This window comes from Notamacropus eugenii, chromosome 4 (genome assembly GCF_028372415.1).
Source record: "Notamacropus eugenii isolate mMacEug1 chromosome 4, mMacEug1.pri_v2, whole genome shotgun sequence".
Taxonomy (NCBI): domain Eukaryota; kingdom Metazoa; phylum Chordata; class Mammalia; order Diprotodontia; family Macropodidae; genus Notamacropus; species Notamacropus eugenii.
Window position 1 is genome coordinate 468,361,246 of NC_092875.1, and position 19,402 is coordinate 468,380,647.

The window sequence follows — 19,402 nt, forward strand, 5'->3', positions numbered from 1 at the left end:
GAAAGGAAATTCTAGATCAATTTCCCTAATGAATATAGAAGTGAAAAATTTGAACAAAATGGTAGCTAGGTGAATACTGTGATATATCACAAGGATTATTTACTAAAATATACAACATATACTATAAGATTTATATCAGGAATGCAGAGTTGGTTCAATATTAGGAAAACTAAAAACATAATTGGCCATCTCAATAACAAAACCAACAGAAATCAGATAATCATCTCAAGAGCTGCAGAAAAAGCCTTTGACCAAATACAGCACCCATTCCCATCACATACACTGGAGAACACAGGAATAAAAGGCGTGTTCCTTAAAATGATAAGCAGTATCTCCCTAAAAGCATCAGGAAGTATGTCTGAAATGGGGATAAGCTAGACGCCTTCCCAAAGACCAGGGTTGAAGCACTTACACCCCTTACACTGCCGTTACTCAATATTGTACTAGAAACACTAGAGCAATAAGAGAAGAAAAAGAGTCAAAGGAATTAGAACAAGCAACAAGGAAACAAAACCAGCACTTCTGCAGATAATATGATGCACGTATACTTAGGGAACCCTAGAGAATCAACTAGGACATACTTGAAATAATGAACAACTTTAGCAAAGTTGTGGAAGATAGGATAGACCCACAAAAAGCACCTGCATTTCTTCTTATGTCCAACAGAGCCCAGCAGCAAGAGAGAAAAATTTCATTGAAAATAACTACAAACAACATAAAACTTGGACGTCTATCTGCCAAGACAAACCCAGGAACTACACGAAGTTATAAAACACTTTCCACACAAATAAAGTCAGATCTAAACAACTGGAAAAATATCACGTAATCATGGGTAGGCTGAGCCCACATGATAAAAATGACAATCCGGCCTAAACTAACTTACTTCTTTAGGGCCATGCCAAACAAACTACCAAAAATGTATTTTGGAGAGCTAGAAAAAATAACAAAATTCATCCAGAAGTACAAAAGGTCAAGAATATCAAGGGAATAAATGAAAAAAATATAAAGGAAGATGAGCTGGTAATATGTATTATGAAGCAGTAACCACCAAAACTCTCTGGTGCTGGCTATGAAATAGAGTGGGGGAATCAGGGGAATAGTTAGATATATAAGACACAGTAGTAAAGGACCATAATAACCTAGTGTTTGATAAACCCAAAGGCCCTGACCCTTGGGATAAGAACTCATTATCTGACAAAAACTACTGGGAAAACTAGGAAATAATAGGGTACAAATTAGGTATACACCAACATGTCACACTGTATACCAAGATAAGGCTAAAACAGGTACGTGATTTAAACAGAAAGGGTGACATCATAAGAAGGTTAGAGGAACAAGAAATAGTCTACCTGTCAGATCTATGGAGAAGGGAAGACTTCATGAACAAACAAGAGAGAGCACTACAAAATACACAGGGAATTTTGATGTATCAAAAAGCTTTTGTACAAACAAAAGCAATGCAGCCAAGATGAGAAAGAAATTAGAAAGCTCAGAAACAAACTTTACAGCAAGTTTCTTTGATAAAGGCCTCACTTCTCAAATATATAGAGAACTGAGTCAAATTTATAAGAATACAAGCTATTCCTCAAATGATAAATGGTCAAAGGATATGAACAGGAAGTTTTCAGATAAAGAAATCGAAGCTATCTATAGGCATATGAAGAAGTGCTCTAAATCATTTCTGGTTAGAGAAAAGCAAAATAAAACAACTCTGAGGTACAACCTTGCAACTATCAGATTGGTTAATATGACAAAAACAAAATGATAAATGTTGGGAGAGGATGAAAGAAAACTGGGACACTAATGCCTTGTCGGTAGAGTTCCGAAATGAGTGAGCCAACCATTCTGGAGAGCAATTTGGAACTATGGATGCCCGAAGGGCATCCAAACTGTGCACCAAACTTTGATCCAGCAATACCACGACTAGATCAGTATCTAGATCATTAAAAAAGGAAAAAGGACTTCCATGCACAAAAATATTTATAGTAGTTCTTTTTGAGATGGCAAAGAATTGGAAATTAAGGGAATGCACATCAACGAGGGAATGGCTGACCAAGCTGTGGTATACGAATGTAATGGAATACTAATGTGTTATATGAAATGATGAGCAAGCAGATTTCAGAAAAACCTGGAAAGACTTGTCCAAACTGATGCAAAGTGAAATAAGCAGAAGCAGCAAAACGTTGTATACAGTATCAGCAGCACTGTGTGATGAAAGACTCAGCTCTTCTAAGCAACACAATGATCCAAGGCAAGGACCCACAATGGAGAAGCTATGCACATCCAGATAAAGAACTGATAGGCTCCTTTTTAAACTTACTTTTATTTTTTTGTGGTTCTTTTTCCTTTCATCTGTTTCTTCTTTCACAACTGCGACTGACATGGAAATGTTTCACATAATTATACATATATAACATATCAAATTGCCTACCATTTTAGGAAGAGGGGAGGGAAGACAGAGAGGGAGAAAAATTTGGAACTCAAAATCTTGTAAAAACGAATGCTAAAAATTGTCTTGAAACGTAATTGGGAAAAATAAAATACTAAATAAAAATTAAAAGAGAAAAGAAAGAAGTTGCCAAGAGTTCACAAAGTAGGTTCTCAGATGGCTCCAAGGCTGGAGCAACCTACTGCCCCATGAATCTTACATTCTGAAGAGAACCATAGGAACATGTCATGATGGAAGTAACCTTAGAAAGTCACCTAATTCAATCTATTCATTTTATAAATGAAGAAACTAAGGCCCAGAGAATTTAAATAACTTGCCCAGGGTTATGTAGCGTCTACTCTTTACATCAGTCAAAAAACACAAACTATGCAATTTTTTCCTCTTTATAAAAAATATGTGTTACTTATTTTTAATATGCTTTTAAAAAACTGAGTTCCAAATTCTCTCTCTCCCTCCCATCCCTCCCCCATCAATTATATATGTGAAATCATGTAAAACATTTCCATATTAGTTATACTGCAAAAAGTCAGAAAAAATTTTACAAGTGAGAAAATTATACTTCAGTTTTAACTCAGAGTTCATCAGTTCTCTTTCTGAGGGTAGATAGCAAACTTTTCAGTTTCAATGTAAAATAGCAAGTGGAGTTCCAGTGAGTGTTTTGATGTTTTGACTGACACAGCTTCCCTGGTACAAGTACTTTAGCAGTGTTTCCTCTGCAAAAGCAGTGGTCTGAACTCTGCCCTCAGCTTAAAAGGGTGTGGTCAGAGACACAAAAATCCTGTAATCTTTTATTTCTGTCATATTTTTTTTACACGTTTAAAAGTAGAATACCTGAATGTGTATGAGGGAGAAGATGGGGAAAAACAAATTGTCTTACTTTAATTTTTATAATCTATATACAACTGATAATATACCACATAGAATGTTTTGTTTTGTTCATAGTGACTTACTATTAGTAAATCACAAAACATTATTTTTAGCGGCTGTTGACAGAGGTCAGTATTTAATGGCTATAACTATAAGGTATGATTATGATTAACCCTCCCACAGGTCTTCATCATGGGGCAGAACCAGAAATAGAGAAGGAGATGATAATAGAGCACAAGCTCCAGAAGGTTTTGTTATTTCCACTTTCAGAATGTTGGAGCTGAGTACCATAATTAAAGGACCTCAATGAATCACTTAAGGACTTAAGCAAGAATGTCACAGGTCTACATTAGTCAGAGAAATGGAAAGGTTTTGAGTGTGATTCCAGAGACAAATAGAGCCTGCTGCTGGAAAACCCCTCTAACTAAGGATGGCAAGGCTCATCATCAGATCCCGGCCACTAGGAGATGATTCATCGACCACACTAACCCACAATACCAAGAAAATACAAAACGGCCCTCAGCCCTGTGTGAACCTCTTTTACTTCTTCAGTGATTATATTAAAGTAGTAGTGATAAAGGGGATAGAGGTGCTTACGGACAAAAGTTAACTGCTGCTATGCTAAATGTCCCATTTGGCCATCATACCTACTCACACACCCAAGCAGACTTTAGACTCTAAATGTGAGATCTGAGTTCAGTTGGCTCATCTATTACTGGAGGGACAAAGTAACATCAATTAAAAAAAAACCTAACTGAAGGAAGGTCTCTGGTGCATTGGTTAGATATTCCATGGAGGACGTACAGTAGAATATGGACAAAAAATAAGAGGCAGCATGGCCCAATGGATAGAGAGAAGGCCTTGGAGTCAAGAAGAGTTGGACTGAAGTCTTTTGCCACATGCTGGCTGTGTGACCAAGCACCCCCCAGGTAACTCTCCTGGACTACAAATGGCAAAACAGATGCTGATCTGCACTGGGAGCATGCGTTTCCTTACTGTGGATTCCTTGTATCAATGAAATCATAGGTCTAGTCTAGGGATGGGGAACTTGTGGCCTCAAAGCCACGTGTCGCCCTCTAGGCCCTTAAGTGTGGCCCTTTGACTGAATTCAAAATTCGCAGAGCAAATCCCCTTAATATTAAAAAAGATTTGTTCTGTAAAACTTGGACTCAGTCAAAAGGCCACACCCAAGGACCTAGAAAGTCACATGTGGCCTTGAGGCCACAGGGTTCTGTTCTCACCCTGATCTATTCTAAAAACATGGGCTAAAATGGTACCAAATAGGATGGCACTGACATCATTGTGTTACTTCAATAGGTAAAATTGGAAGTAGTATCCACACTAATGAGATCATAGGTCTACTAAAGTATTGATATATTACTTGACCATTAAGACTGTTAAAAAAAGCCAGACTGACTCATAAAGACACATTCAGTGCACATCTATAGACCCTATGTAGCCAGAACAATGATTGATCAGAGTACTATTGTTACAGTACTACTTTTATCATAGCACGGTTAGGTGTTGCAATGAATAGAGACCTGAACGTGGATTCAGGAAGACCTGAGTTCAAATCTGGCTTCAGATACTAATAAACTGGGTGATCCTGGACAAGTCACTTAAATTTTCCCTGCCTCATCCATAAAATGGGGATAAAAATAGCAGTTGTCTCCCAGGGTTGTTGGGAAGAGAAAATGAGGTAATATTTGTAAAGTGCTTTGCAAACCTTAAAACCCTAGTCAATGCTGTTATCACTATGATTATCTCAGAATCAATCAGTCAACAAGCATTTATGAAGCACCTGCTGTGTGCCAAGCATTGTGCTAGGTTCTAGGAATATAAAGACAAAAATGAAACCATCCCTGCCCTCAAGGAACTGACATTCTATCAGGAGATATAACATATACACATATAATAAGAATACACAAACTTGGCACAAAATAAATACAAGGTAGCTGGCTGGGTGGAGTTTCAAAGGCACCAGATCCAGAAAAGCTTCAGGTAGGTGATACTTGGGTTGGAAGGAAATAAGGGTTTCTCAGAAATGAAGGTGAAGAGGGAATGCATTTTAGGCATGCAAAACAGTCCGTGCAGAGGTACCAAGATAGGAGATGGAGTATTGAGTGTGAGGAGTAGAAAGAAAACCAGTCTGACTAGACCTCAGAGTGCAACAAGGGCAGCAGTGTTTAGTAAGGCTGGAGAGGTAGATCAGAGCCAACTTGTGAAGGTCTATAAAGATGAAACACAAGGTTATATATTTGATCCTTGAAGAAACGGGGACCCACTGGAGTTTACTGAGCTGAGAAGTGACATAGTTACATTTGCATCTTAGGAAAATCACTTCAGCAGCTGTAAAGAAGATGGATTATAGGAGGGGGCAGATTAGATGCAGGAATATCAATTAGGAGACTTATGATAGTACAGGCAAGAAGTGGTAAGAGCATGAACTAGCGTGGGGACCATGAGTGGAGAGGGAGGGACAGATCAAGGTAGTGTGAAGGCAAAAACCAGATTTGACAACTGACTGGATATGAGTGGAAGGGGAATGATAAACTGCAGATACTCAGGGGTTACCCAAAGGGGAGACCAGAAGAATGGTGGTACCCTCTTCAGAAATAAGGGAGTTTGGAAGAAAAGACAGCAAGTTAAAACAAACCTGGAATCTCAGAAGCTTTAGGATCAGGAGAATCCTCTTGCTGTGACAGATTCTGTAAATCCTTCTTTGTACTTAGAGAGGAACTCACATCTTGACTACAGGTAGCTTCTTGAAGATCTTGCCTTTTTCTTTTAATCTGAACTCTTTTTTCATGTTGTTGTAAATTTCTAGGCACATGAGTGTCTGGATTTTTTTTTTCTCTTGCCTCCTTGTGGCTTCTTTCAGTGTTTTGCTCTCTGTTTACATTATCAGTCATGTCCTTGTCTGAAAAGCAAAAAAAAACTGTGGGGTGTTAATGCCGTGTGTGGTTTTTATTAATTTGAGAAATATTGGTCAAGTTAATAGGTGACAAAAATCCACATTTTGTAAGGGTCTCAATACACATATTTCTTTGAAGGAACTTTTATACTGTTAAAGTTACATTCACTAGAAACAATTATGATATAGAATAACAGTCCAGGGAAAGTGACCACTACGTAGCAAAATTTGTGATACAAGAGAGAAAAGCCATAAATGAATTTTGGAAGAGAAAATTTTAAAGGATTCAAAGAAAAGATAGGTAGTATTGCCTGCACTAAAATTCCACGGGTGAAGTCCACCCAGAAGGCATATGGAACCCTGAAGAATGAAATTCTGAAGAAACAAAGAGAGTGATTTCCTACAGGGAGAAAAATACTTGGAGAAATACTTGGGGAGAACTATTTCCTGTGGGTAGACTGGAGAGTGATAACTGCCCAGAAAGAAGGAAAAGCTGCTCAGCCTTTATTTTGCTTCCATGATCTCTGTCAAGGAGACTAAAGAGACAAAACAAAAAAAAATGGATAATGAGAAATTAACAGTAAAGATGCAGAGTAAGACAGTAAGAGAATACCTAGCTGACCTTGATGAGTTAAAGTCACCTAGTCCAGGGGAAATTATCTGACATTAGTGAAAGAACTGTGGAAAAATGAGAAGTACCCCAAGACTAGAAAAAGGGAAACATTTTCTCAGTTTTCAAAAATAATTACAGAATCTGACAGCCATAGGCCAGTGAGCTTAAATTCGATTGTCCTGGAGAAATTCGAGAACATGTTATTAAAAGGATGGTTAGTGAGCATCTAGAAAAGGAAGTGATGATCATAAAGAGCTCGTAACATATCATTAAGAATAGGGCACACCAAGGTAACCTCATTTTCTTTTTCTTTTTCACAGAATAAAAAACTAGCAGATCAGGTAAATGCTATATGTGGTTTACTTTGATTTTGGGAAAGCACATAATAAAGTCTCATGTATTTCTATTGAATAAGATAAATTGATGGAAGGTTAGATGATGGTACCATTAGATGAATTTAGGTATTTTGAGTGGTAGAACCCAAAGAGTATTCTGTAATGGTTTAATTGTGACCTGGAAGGAGGTCTTCAGTGGAGTGCCTTAAAGATCTGCACTTGGCTCCTATGTTGCATAACTTTTTTTTTTCAATGCCTTGAAGAGAGTCATAGATGTGTGTGTGTGTGTATACATGTGAGTATGTGCATATATTAAATATCTACACATATATGTGTATACATACACACACTTATACACACACAGAGATAAAAGTAATCTTAGAGTGAAGAGACCAGGGACCAGGAAAGGCCTCTCGCAGATGAGATTTGAGCTGAATCTTATAGGAAGCAAGGAGTCGGAAATGAGGAAAAACAGCATTCTTAGGCATAGGGGACAGAGTGGCTTATTCAAGGAACAGTAAACAGGCTGTTTTAGCTAGATTGTAAAGTACGTAGAAAGAAGGAAAGTGTAAGGAAATTAGAAAGGTAGAAAGGTCCAAGTTATAAAGCACTTTAAACGGCAAATGGAGGATTTTGTATTTGATCTGAAGGTAAATGGGAGCCACAGTTTATTGAGTAAGGTAGTAACGTGGTCAGACATGAACTTTAGGAAAATCACTTTGGTATATGAGTGGAGGGTGATTTTGTAGTAGGGAAACTTAGGGCAGCAAGACCAATTAGAAAAATATTGCAATAATTCAGGCAAGAAGTGATGAGGGTTTGTATAAGGGTGGTGGTTCTGTGAGTGGAGAAAAGGGGTAATATACATATGATACAAATAATATACAAAGATTTGCCAGCATGTTAGATATAAGTGAATGTGAGTGAGAAGTTAAAGGTGACACTGAGGCATAAAGCCAGGGCAACTGGGAGGATAGCGGTACCCTGACAACGAAAGGAAAGTTCAGGAGAAGGGAGGGGTTTGGAGGGAAAGATAAAGAATTATATTTTGCACACACTGAGTTCAAAATGCCTATGGTTCATCTGGTTTTAGATGCCCAAAAGGCAGTTGGAGCTCAGGAGGGAGGTTAGGACTAGATACACAGATACAGGAATCACTCCTTAGAGAAGATAACTGAATTTATGCAGGCTGCTGACATCACTCAGAGAGAGGGAAAAGAGAAGAGGCCCCAATACAGGGCCACAAAGGACATCTACAGATAATGGATTTTGCCTGGACAAAGGTCCAGCAAAGGAGACTGAGGAATGGTTGGACAAGTTGCAGGAGTACAAGACAGCAGTTCTGAAAAAAAAAACAAAAACAAAAACAAACCATGAGAATCAGCAGACTCTGAGCTCAACATGAGTGAATAGTATGATACGGCAGCCAAAAAAAGCTAATGTAATCTCAGGATGTACTAGGAGGGTCACCAAGTCCGGCAGGGAATGATGGTACTCCTGTACTCTTCCCTGGTCAGACTATATCTAGAGTATCATGGTCAGTTCTGGGCAACGCACTAAAGAGACTAACAATCTGGAGCAGAGGCATCAAACTTTGGGCCCGAAGGCAGCAAGAATCCAGGCAAAACTTGTAAGGGAAGCCCAATCAGATTAAAATGTAATTGGGAAATTTTAGCAAAATAAAAATACAATACAAGATATTTCATGGTTTTCTAAATTGATATCTGGCCTGCAGGAATTCATTGTCACTGATCTAGACTCTAAAAAAGCTACTGAGATGATCAAGGATCTCAAATTCAAGCCACACAAGGATTGGTAAAAGGAACTGGGGATGTTTAGCATAAAGACTTTGGGAATGGCAAAGGTGGAAAAGACAGTTATCTTCAAACAGTGAAATGATTGTCAGGCTGAAAGAAGATTCAACTTGTTCTCTCTGACTCCAGAGGAAACAATAAAGATTAATGCAGGCTTGATAGGAGGGAACACATTAATAATTACAGCTATCCAAAAGTGGAACAGGCTGCTTTGGAAGATAATGGGTTTCTCCACACTTAAGCAAAGGTTAGATGACCACTTTGGGGGCATAGTTTAGAATGGAGTATTTTTTAAAGTATAGGATGGACACAGTGGTCTCTGGAGTTTCTTCTAAATGTGAGATTTTGTAATTCTGTGACTGCATAAAATGAGATAACAATATTCTACTGTGGAAATGTGTTTAGAATTCCTGGTTTGACCTACTGGAAACTGCTGATTTCTGAGAATATCAATGCAACAACTGTCTTCTGATAGTTACAGCATCACGGAAAATGCTGCCACCTTAGGCAGCTTAGGTGGTGTAATGGATAAAGAGCCAAATCTGGAGTTAGGAAGAGCTGAGGGATTGACCCTGGGCAGGTCCCCTAACTTCTGTCTGTTTCATTTCCTCATCTATAAAATGGGGTAACAATAGCACTTACCTCCTGGGGTTAAAATAAAATGAAATAACATTTGTGAAGAGTTTCACAAACCTAAAGTGTTATATACACAGTAGCTATTAGCCATGAGAGGGACCTGGAAAGCACAACTGTCTGGCACACTTGTTGGGGTGGGTACATACAGCATGGGATCCATTGGAAGATTTGTAGGTTAAGAAAACATGTAATATTGTAAAAATAATAACAATGTAAATTTTACCTGATTGGGAAGGAGTTATCTTCTCTGTCCCTTGCCTGAGCTGGGAGGTATCTCTTAGATCCTCATTCATACTTTTAGGAGACTGTATATTTTTATTTGGAATCACATCCCTCTCTGCAAGTTCTGCTTGCTTTATTTCCATTCTAGTTGCTTCCTTTTCATGAGATTGCCCTGCACACTCAGTGCTCTTCTGATGGCCCTCTTGAGTCTTCTCAGAGCAGGTTCTTTCTGAACTCTCCTTTCCCCTCTCATTTGTCATTCTCTCCTCATCTGTCTGACGAACGAAACTTGGCACAATGGTGTGGTTCTTATGAAGACTAGTGGATATTTCCACTCCACTAATCTGCCCTGATAAGTCAGGCATTGATGGTGTCCCTGAAGTAGTCAGGGGAATCTGCTCAGGGTTGACATCAGAAGTGATTCTTTTAACATTCTGTCCATCATTTACAACATACCTTTCGGAAATAATGGTACAATCCGAATCAGATAAGTTGACAGTGTCCTGATGTGAAATTGTCAGGAGGTTACCTGCTTGAAAAACATTTTCCTGGAGTAAAGACTGAGTTTCAGAAGATAAGCAGTGTTGGGAGCTTGACTCTTCCTCATGCTCTGAATTTGCTTTGCAGTTACTCTGGTTTTCATCATTTACAAGACAAATCTTCTTCTTGGGTAATATAGTTCCCTCAGAGAGGCATCCACCATCACCATCATCATTATTATTACTGTCACTGTCAACATTTCTATCTGGAAAGGAATTTTCCCAGGTTGTCACACTCTCCCTTTTCTGATTTGGGTTATTACAGGCACCGGCCTCACAAGGAACAGGTTTCTCATGATGAACAGTGTGATCATTTCCTTCAGTGGCCAATGGCAAGTTGGCTTCTTCACAAGAGGGAGGTCCAGAGAGAAGGATGGCTTGTGCTGGCTCAGCAGGTTCTAATTCTAAGACACTGGCTTCCTTCTGACCGTCTGCTGACCTTGTGCTCTGCTCCGGTTCTTCCCGGCTCATGAGGGTGAGTGAAGTTGTGTCATTTTCACAAGCTCCTCTTCCTTTGGAGACTGAAAACACATCGCTGTCATGGCACAGATGACTCTTCAGCACTGGAGTTACTGAGTGGGCCAGAGTACCAGACTTTTCTGAAAGGTCACAGAAAGCTTCAGGGTCCTGCTGTCGATGTGCAACAGATGTAGCTGTTTTTGAAGAGGCTGCCACTGGGGCCCTGGTGTTGCTCTTTCTAACAGTCGTCTCAGTTCTTCTGGGAATTGTCCTACTTCTTCTCTCTCTCACAGGCACGGAGTTCTTGGGTTCACGGACATCCTGCATATTTATCTTTGGGGGTTCTTTGGCATTCATTTGATCAACAGTTGTCTGCTTATTCCCAGTTGTAATTAACGTTTTACTCTTTGATATTTTCTTGTGATTTACACTCACAGCTCCTTCATCCTTCAATAAATTCCCTTTGTTTCTTTTAGAAACCTCTGTCTTCCTATCGTCTATTCCTCCGGAGCTCTCTTTATTGAAATACTGAGTGCTTCCAGGACTGGGTTCTGGTTTCTACAGAAACAAAATATATGGTTAACTTCATTTTCAGCTACCATTGTGTATTCAATTCATCCTGGGTTGTTGGCATGTCTTTACTACTTCATTAAATTGTTATAACTTGATTTGACCACAACGCTTGCTGAGCCAAACCAAACCTGATCTTTCAGAAAAGGTACAACTAGGAGAAATAAAAACAAAACATAATGGGCTCCGTGTATGGTTCATTACTTTGTTCTCTGATGTATTTTTTACTCCCTTTCCCCAAGTATTTTAGTACTATTGGTATTACTGAACATAATAAAATCCTTCTACTTAAGCCTTAGTAGACTTATAAAACTAAACAGATGGGAAAAGGAAACCACAACCTGTAGTTAGATTTATGCATTTCAAAGCAGGGGGCGTTGCAAGACTTTTGTCACACTCCTAGGTTAGACATTTCAACTCCAATAGATAAGTCACCTATTCTGTAGCTGTCATCACTTAGAGATAATAACAGAAAAAGGAAAGGACAAATGCAGACATAAGAAAGGGTAAAAGACCAAAAAAGGAGGGGGACCCTAAGAGGAAATAAAATTGGAAAATATTCTAGGAGCAACTGTCTATGTATCTGTAGAGCTTCTTCAGATGCCAGAAAAGTTAACAATAATCTCAGAAAGTTTTGTGTGTGTGTGTGTGTGTGTATGTGTGTGTGTGTGTATGTGATATCACCTTTGAATATAGAAATGAACAAGACAAAAATAAAAATGACGTGCATAGGATAGGGATTTCCATAAAGTAACAACCAAGGCAAAACTAAGCTAAAATGTTTTTTTTTCTTTTAAATAAGATAATTTTTTAATTGTGGTCATGTAAAACAGCTTCCATGCAGTGTGATGAGGTATGCTCAGGTGTATAATTAGTCTTAGAAATGGGTGAACAAATGAAACATCTGTATGATGGTCTTTTTTCTCCATTTCCTTGACGACCTTAAGTGTTTATAGATCTTGGATGAAAGCAAACACACTCTAACACAGATTCACCCCATCATCTCTCCAGGATGTGCTAGAGCCAGTTTGTATGACAGAGCCAGTTGTTAAATTTTCAGCTCACACATTTATACCTTGGATATCATCCAATGCTATAAATTAGGGCTTGATTTACTGTTTCGTCAATTGTCTAGATTTAAGAAAGTGATGGATAAAATTTTAATAGCACAGTTTATACTTATAAGTGTCTTTTGCATGTGTTTTTTTTTCTCAGAGAGCTGTTCATTAAGCATTTACCAGCACACCTCTGCCTAAAATACCCCCTAGAGTAAGTTGCAAAGACATGAATTTCTCAAAAAACAGTAGGGAGCAGCATGGTGAGGGTGCTGAAATTGTTGTCACATGACCAGTTTGAATCCTGGTTTAGAATTTTATTACCAGAGTGACCTAGAACAAGCTACTTAACTTTTCTGGGCCTTAATTTCCTCATCTATAAAATGAAGGAGTTGGACCAGAGTGTCTTTTCAGCTCTAAATCAATGATCCTATTTTATGCAGTGCCCTAAACCAAACTTCTGGTCCTCTCGCAGACTATTCTGTTTACATTTAAACATTTTTCTGTTTATATTCAAGTGGCTCAGATCATCATCACACCATGTGAATACAAGAACTCAGTGATATGAATCTCCCTTCAAATCATTACACACCTCCACTTTCTCCTCTCATGCACCTCTCATCTATTTCCTCCCATCACCCTTCCCCAAGAAGTCCACCTAACATGAGGAAGTCCCTCCTGTAAGTCTTTTAACAATGGGCTGACCCCTCACTCTTGTTTAAGGATCAGCCCACCCTTTTTCCAATCTCAAATCTCTTGGATGTCTTCTCAACCTAGAGAAGAGAACACTTAGAGGGCATGAGACATGATAGAAGTCTTCCAATATCTGAAGGGCTGTCATATGGAAGAAGGATCAGATCTATTCTGCGTGACCTTCAAGAAAAGGACAAAAGAGATGAAGTCACATAAAAGTAAATGTGTGCTTGATCTAAGGAAGGGCTTTCTTACTGTACAATAAGGAAATGCACTATCTTGAGAGGTAGTGGGTTGCTTTTCATTGTCAGTCTTCAAGTAAAGGCTAGATGATCACTTATCAGGCATGTTATAAAAATGATTCTTTGCCATGTGTCAGTCAGACTAGGTGGCCCCTCAACTTCCTCCTAATTCTGAGATGCTGTTACTCTGGATGGTATCTTTAGCGTCATTTCTTGGTTGACCCCTACTTGCTCCCTTCATATAGCTTTCCATTGAACAGCATAGAGGAAGCTATGCGGTATAGTGGATAGAACACTGGACCTAGAGAAGACGAGTTTAAATCCAGACTACCTCTCCCTCAGCCTTAAAGAGGTTGACATATGGCAGAGATATAGGGATAGGGACCTGTGATTTCATTGCTACAGGGATGTAAGTCAGCACATTCTCTTTAATTAGAAGAATTTAAAGGAAAGCCAAGGAGAAGTCATTTGCCCTGAGTCACTCCACCAGATTTGAATTCAGGTCTTCCTGAGTCACCTTTTTATCCAGTACATCAACTTCTCTCTCATGGAAGAGATATACCAATTTCCAGTGGAAATTTACTTCCATGGATCCAAGATCTCACCAGCGCTGAAACTCCTGTTACAACAGAGGTAGTTGGTGGCAAAGTGGATACAGCTTTGGCCTTGAAGTTAGAAAAACTAGAGTTCTAATCCAGCCTCAGATATTTACCAGCTATCTGACCTGGCAAAGTCATAACCTCTGTCTGTCTTAGTTTCCTCAGTTGTAGAAAGGGGATAATAATAGCACCAACTTCACAGGGTTATTGTGACAGTCAAAGGAGACAGTATTTATGAAGCACTTAACATTGTGCCTGGCCCATAACAGATGCTTAATAAATGCCTATTTCCTTACTTCTTTCTATTACCCTTCAGGACACCTGGAATTTTTTATTTTTCAGAGATTGTAATGTTCCATAATTCACCATATTAACATCCATTATTCCAAATAAAATCAGTAGAAAAATACTGGTGCTAAAACATTGGGTTTTTGTTTCATGTAACAGCATGAGATGATCAAACGTGCTGTACAATTTCACATTCGCTATCCATTCCCTTCTGACTCCAACTGAAATCTGGCCAACACCATGCTATGTCCGTCCAAAATGAATATAACGAATGTAACTCAATAGGCTGTCCATTCCATGACCTAACATGGTCTGTCAAGAGGTATTTTTCATCCATTTGGTTTTTCCAGTGTAGACTGATAAGTCAAATTCTTTAGAGTAGTTTTGGATCTTCCTTAGGAATAACTATATATTACAAAGCTGCTATCACCAGCACAGTGCTATCTTTAGACAGGAGTGTATGGAGAACCTCATCATTTATAGGGAAACTCTTTTCCATTTGAACTTTGCACTGGAAATCCTGTGACAAATACCACTGTCCAGAATACCCCTCCCTCCTTTATACCTTGCATTATGGTAATAATCAGATCACTTAACAAAGTAATCTATTACTTCACCTATCAATGAATTTTGTATCCTTTAGCATAAAATGGGAGATATTGTATGAGAAAATATTAAAGATACATTTTGCCCTTCTGAAATAAATGATATTTTATAACCAATAACAATAAATGCAGTAAGATTTTATATTTTCTGTATCTTGTAATCAGTTTTGAGACTGTTATAAAATATCATTTGACAAAGCCTACATATTCTCTTCTCATAATTTCATCAAAAACATCATGGAAACATACAGACCTTTCTCATAAATAATTTATAGAGATGAGAAGGTAGGTATGTATATGGGTTGTTATTTGTGTGTTCCCCTGACAGCCTTTTTTATAGTAATATCATCCCTCCTCTCAGATACATGGAGACTTCATGCCTCAAAGGCTGAACAATTCTAAAGCTGCCAAGCACAGATTTCCTCTGTGTATTCTTGGCCTGGTCCCGCTGTCTTCATGACTTTAGCACTATTTCCATTTTCTTATACAGTGCATCAGGGACTGAGATATTAGAGTCCTAATATGGCGGAGCTGCTGCCACTGATGAAAAAAACATTTAATTATGAAAATGCTAATAGGTCAGCTCCCCCTTTTTAATATATTTGTGTCACCATCCAATTTTATCTTTAGATGATATTGGGATGAGCTGGGTTAACTGGATCTCATGCCGACCTTTCTGAGAATCTGTTGTTCCACCCACCACTTTTTGCTGTTTTATGAGAGGCAGTGTGGTATAGTGGACAGAAGACCAACTAGCAGACAGTTATCAGGACTTCTTGGAGCCTTTTTACATAGCAGAATTTGTGAGCATTTGCACTCTAATGACATAGTTTTCAAGAACCTGGGGTAATATTTACATCATAATTAATCCTCAAAATAGAATCTGGTGATCTAGAACAGAAGCTCTGGGTTTATATAGACCAGGTTCACCCTCAAGCAGGAGGGGGAGCTTATCACAAATCGCTCTTTGGCTCATGTACCCATGTAGGATTTCCCCCTGAGAAGCCAATCAGAATTTGGCTTGTTTTACCCTCACCCAGGTCATCTCTCTGATAAGGTATTTGGGTGTGCAGTCTAGAGCCCACGCAGCTCTACTTTGGAAACATCATGCATTGCTTATGTCTGATTTTCTAAAGAAAAGGTAAAAGATTCATCAGCTCCCATGTAATAACTCAGGCTAATATATACACATATATACACGCATATCTATATATACATATATATATATATATATGACAACTTTTATTTCCTCCAGTAGAAAACACAAAGCCCAAAAGACTCACATAGAAGTCCATAAAGAGTCAAGACAACTCTCCTTCACTCTCTGTTGAGCCCTAGCTCCTTCTGGGACCTAGACAGTCCTCTAGAACAGCAAGTTTCAAACATTTTGATCTCAGTATCCCCTTATATTCCAAAATTATTCAAAAGTCCAGTGTTTTTATGTGAGTTATATCTATTGATATTTACCACATTAGAAATGAAAACATCTTAGTAACATGAAATGAAAAATAGTTTTGACTTCATTGACCAAGGGGTCTTGGAGACCCCCAAAGGTACCCAGATCATAATTTGAGAACTGCTGCTCTAGACACAATACTACCTTAAGGTTGAGCTCCTCTCCTACCCCCTGAAAAGAAAGAGGAGTAGGCATTAATAGATCCAAAGTCCCTTCTGCCCAGGACCTATTTAGGCCACATAACTTAGAGAAGGAGAAGGTCTAGAATTGTTACTAACAACATAAGTAATAAGAATAATAGCTAGCATGGCCACTTTTTTTATATGAACTCATTTGATCCTCCCAACAACCTTTGGAGGTAGGCATTATAACTATCCCCATTTCATAGGTGAAAAAACTGAGAAGTCTATGGCTTGCCCAGAGTTACACACTAATAAGTATTTGAGGCCAGATTTGAGTTCCACTCTTCTTGAGTCCAAGTCCAGTATTCTTACACACAGTACCACTGGTTATCTCGATGGCCACCTCTTTTGTTTCTCCTCAGCTCCAGGCCAACTTTCTCTGATTACTGCAGGAACTCAGCATTGTCCTCTTCTCTCAGAAGTCTTGGTTCAGGAGGTAGGCATGGTCTCAAAGTTCTTCCTAGGTCTCAGAAGCTCACTCAGCCTTGGGATTTCCCCAGTCACTGCCCACTCCACTGCTAATGATTCTCATTTTTGTAGCTCTGAGCTTGGCCCAGAAATTCACATTACTTTGCCACTGTCTCCAGTGGCTGACATTTCTGGAACCACGTACATTCCCTCCTCTCCTGAGCCTAGAAGATTCCTTTAACAGGCCTGAAGTCTGTTCAGACTTCCCTTCAAAGAACCAGTCTGCATCTCCTCCTTTGTAGCTTTGTCTCTTAGCTCTCACTCTCTCTGTTTCCCCCTCCCAATTTTCCTCTACATATCTCAGCTTTTTGTTTTTTGCTCCATCTCAAAAACACTTTTCATTGTGGTTTTTATAGATCGACTTTAAGGGTCATTCAGGTGTACAAAACAGGCATCACTTAATCCATTATCCTCAAATGATATGAGTCAACCATCCTCAATGTGGTTTCTGGTCAGGGTACCCAGGCCAAAGTTACTTAGGTATACTCTATCATGCAGTTAATATCAATGTCAAAACAATGTCTCAAATGCAGTATCAATGGGGGTATTTATATATTCTGCAGGCAGATTAGCACCAAGGGAAGAGTAAAGTTCTCCTAAAATCTTGCTAATTTGGCCATATCTTTTATATGTGCAATCAAAAAAAAAATTTTTTTAAACTGAATAGAAAAAGACTTGTAATAGAACTGATACTACAGTCCTTCCCTCAAATCAAAACAATCCCACTCCAGCACAGTTTTGAGACTGAAAATGAGAACCAGTTCTCCCAGCATGGAGTCCTCAGAAACTATCTTGTTAAATATATTCTTCTTCCCACTTCCCCATTCCTATGTAATTTTATCCAAGAATAAGTAGAGTAGGAGATACATCAGACACTGAGAAGTAGTTTATAATAAACTTTAAAATGTCTGTGCAAACATAATAAATTCTCCAAAGTATAATTATGTGAGAGAGGTTATCAACCACAAATACTCAGTTTTGGAATGTCTTTGCTCATCCAGGAACCTTCTGGTCAATGACCCTCAGCCACTAACAGCCCTCCTTCCTAAAGGCCCAGACTTGCTCCAGTCTTGCCCCTCTGTGAGCGGTGAAAGTCTCGTACTTGTGGAGGGATCATCAAGGCTAACAAGAGCTTCAAGAATACACTGAATTCTCTGCACTTTCTGTCTTAAACTTGGATATGATATTACACATAGAAGGGGTTTGAATTGCTATTCCTACTCCAAACTGCATACTTACATTCCCAGGAAGAAAACTTTGGGGATTACATTCCCATTGCCATGAGTAAATTCAAAAAAGGTAAACTGAGGTACATACTTGAAGCAAAATCAGCTTATTAACAGTGATGCATAGAACTGTTAATGAAGTGGGTCAGACTGGCCACCTCAGTAAGGCCATTGAGCCCAATGAGAAGTAGAAGACCCTTTTAACTGTTGTGCTGAAAAGGAGGGGTATAATTGGCTGTCCTACAAGATGTCCCAGAAGGTAATGGTATGAATGCTAACAACTTTTCCTTTTAACCATACCTTTAAACTAACTCTGAAGGAAAACTGCTTTTCAGAGCATAAGTCAAGAATGGAGAAAAATGACAAAAATGAAGCTGTAACACAGATGAGGTGCACCTAAGCAGCACAGGGGATGGTGCCTTGCAGTCAGACACAACCAAAAAATGGCTAAACAACAACAATACAGAAGAGGGTCAACTACAGAACAGAATCAACTATTAAATGATTTAGAATAATTTTAATTTCCTCACTGTCAAAGAAGATAAGTCATCACGCACACACACTTGAATTAGAATCCTTCCTTCTACTTACCATTGTGGATTTAAGAGATTAGAAGGAAAGAAAAAGGGATACAGATGAAGAAGAAGGCAATGTTCTGGAAAAAAATGAAGCTGAGAAACTCCACAATTCTGTCAGCTGGTTTTTCTGAACTGCTTTCCTTCATTACAAGGAAAGGTTCAATATGTGTGTGTGTGGAGCGATGAGGGCATAACAAAACCGAATGTGGTACAAAGAATAAAAACCATTTTTTAAAAAAAGGACCTGCCAAAAGAACACCAGGGCTACTTTTGACCTTTGTAACCTACAACTCCAAGTCCTGCTGCCAATCTCCAAGAGACTGTTACCAATGGATAACATGCTGCCCTCTAACCAAAGGACACTTGGAGTGATCTAGAAGCCTTTAAGATCATCAAGGGAACAAAGAGAAACATGACCCCTCCTGCTTCATTTGTTCAACCATTTCCAAAACTAGCAGCACAAAGTGCTCCACTGTGCACAGGACTACTGGGACATTACACAATGACTCCAAGTGTCTACTGTATGAGACTGAATGTGTTCTATTCTAGAAGAATGCATCAGGAGAACTGCCTTCTCATAAAACAACCAGCC

At 38.8% G+C, this 19,402-nt stretch overlaps 1 protein-coding gene across 1 annotated transcript in view; it reads right to left on the bottom strand.

Annotated features, from left to right (window-relative positions):
• ANKRD31 (ankyrin repeat domain 31) overlaps positions 1–19,402 on the bottom strand; it is a 190,901-nt gene that overhangs the window by 95,729 nt on the left and 75,770 nt on the right. The window contains exons 13-14 of the mRNA XM_072606361.1: positions 9,852–11,406; positions 5,973–6,254 (exon numbers count right to left, since the gene is read on the bottom strand). Coding sequence (XP_072462462.1) covers positions 5,973–6,254; positions 9,852–11,406 — 1,837 coding nt within the window. The remainder of the gene's footprint in view (positions 1–5,972; positions 6,255–9,851; positions 11,407–19,402) is intronic.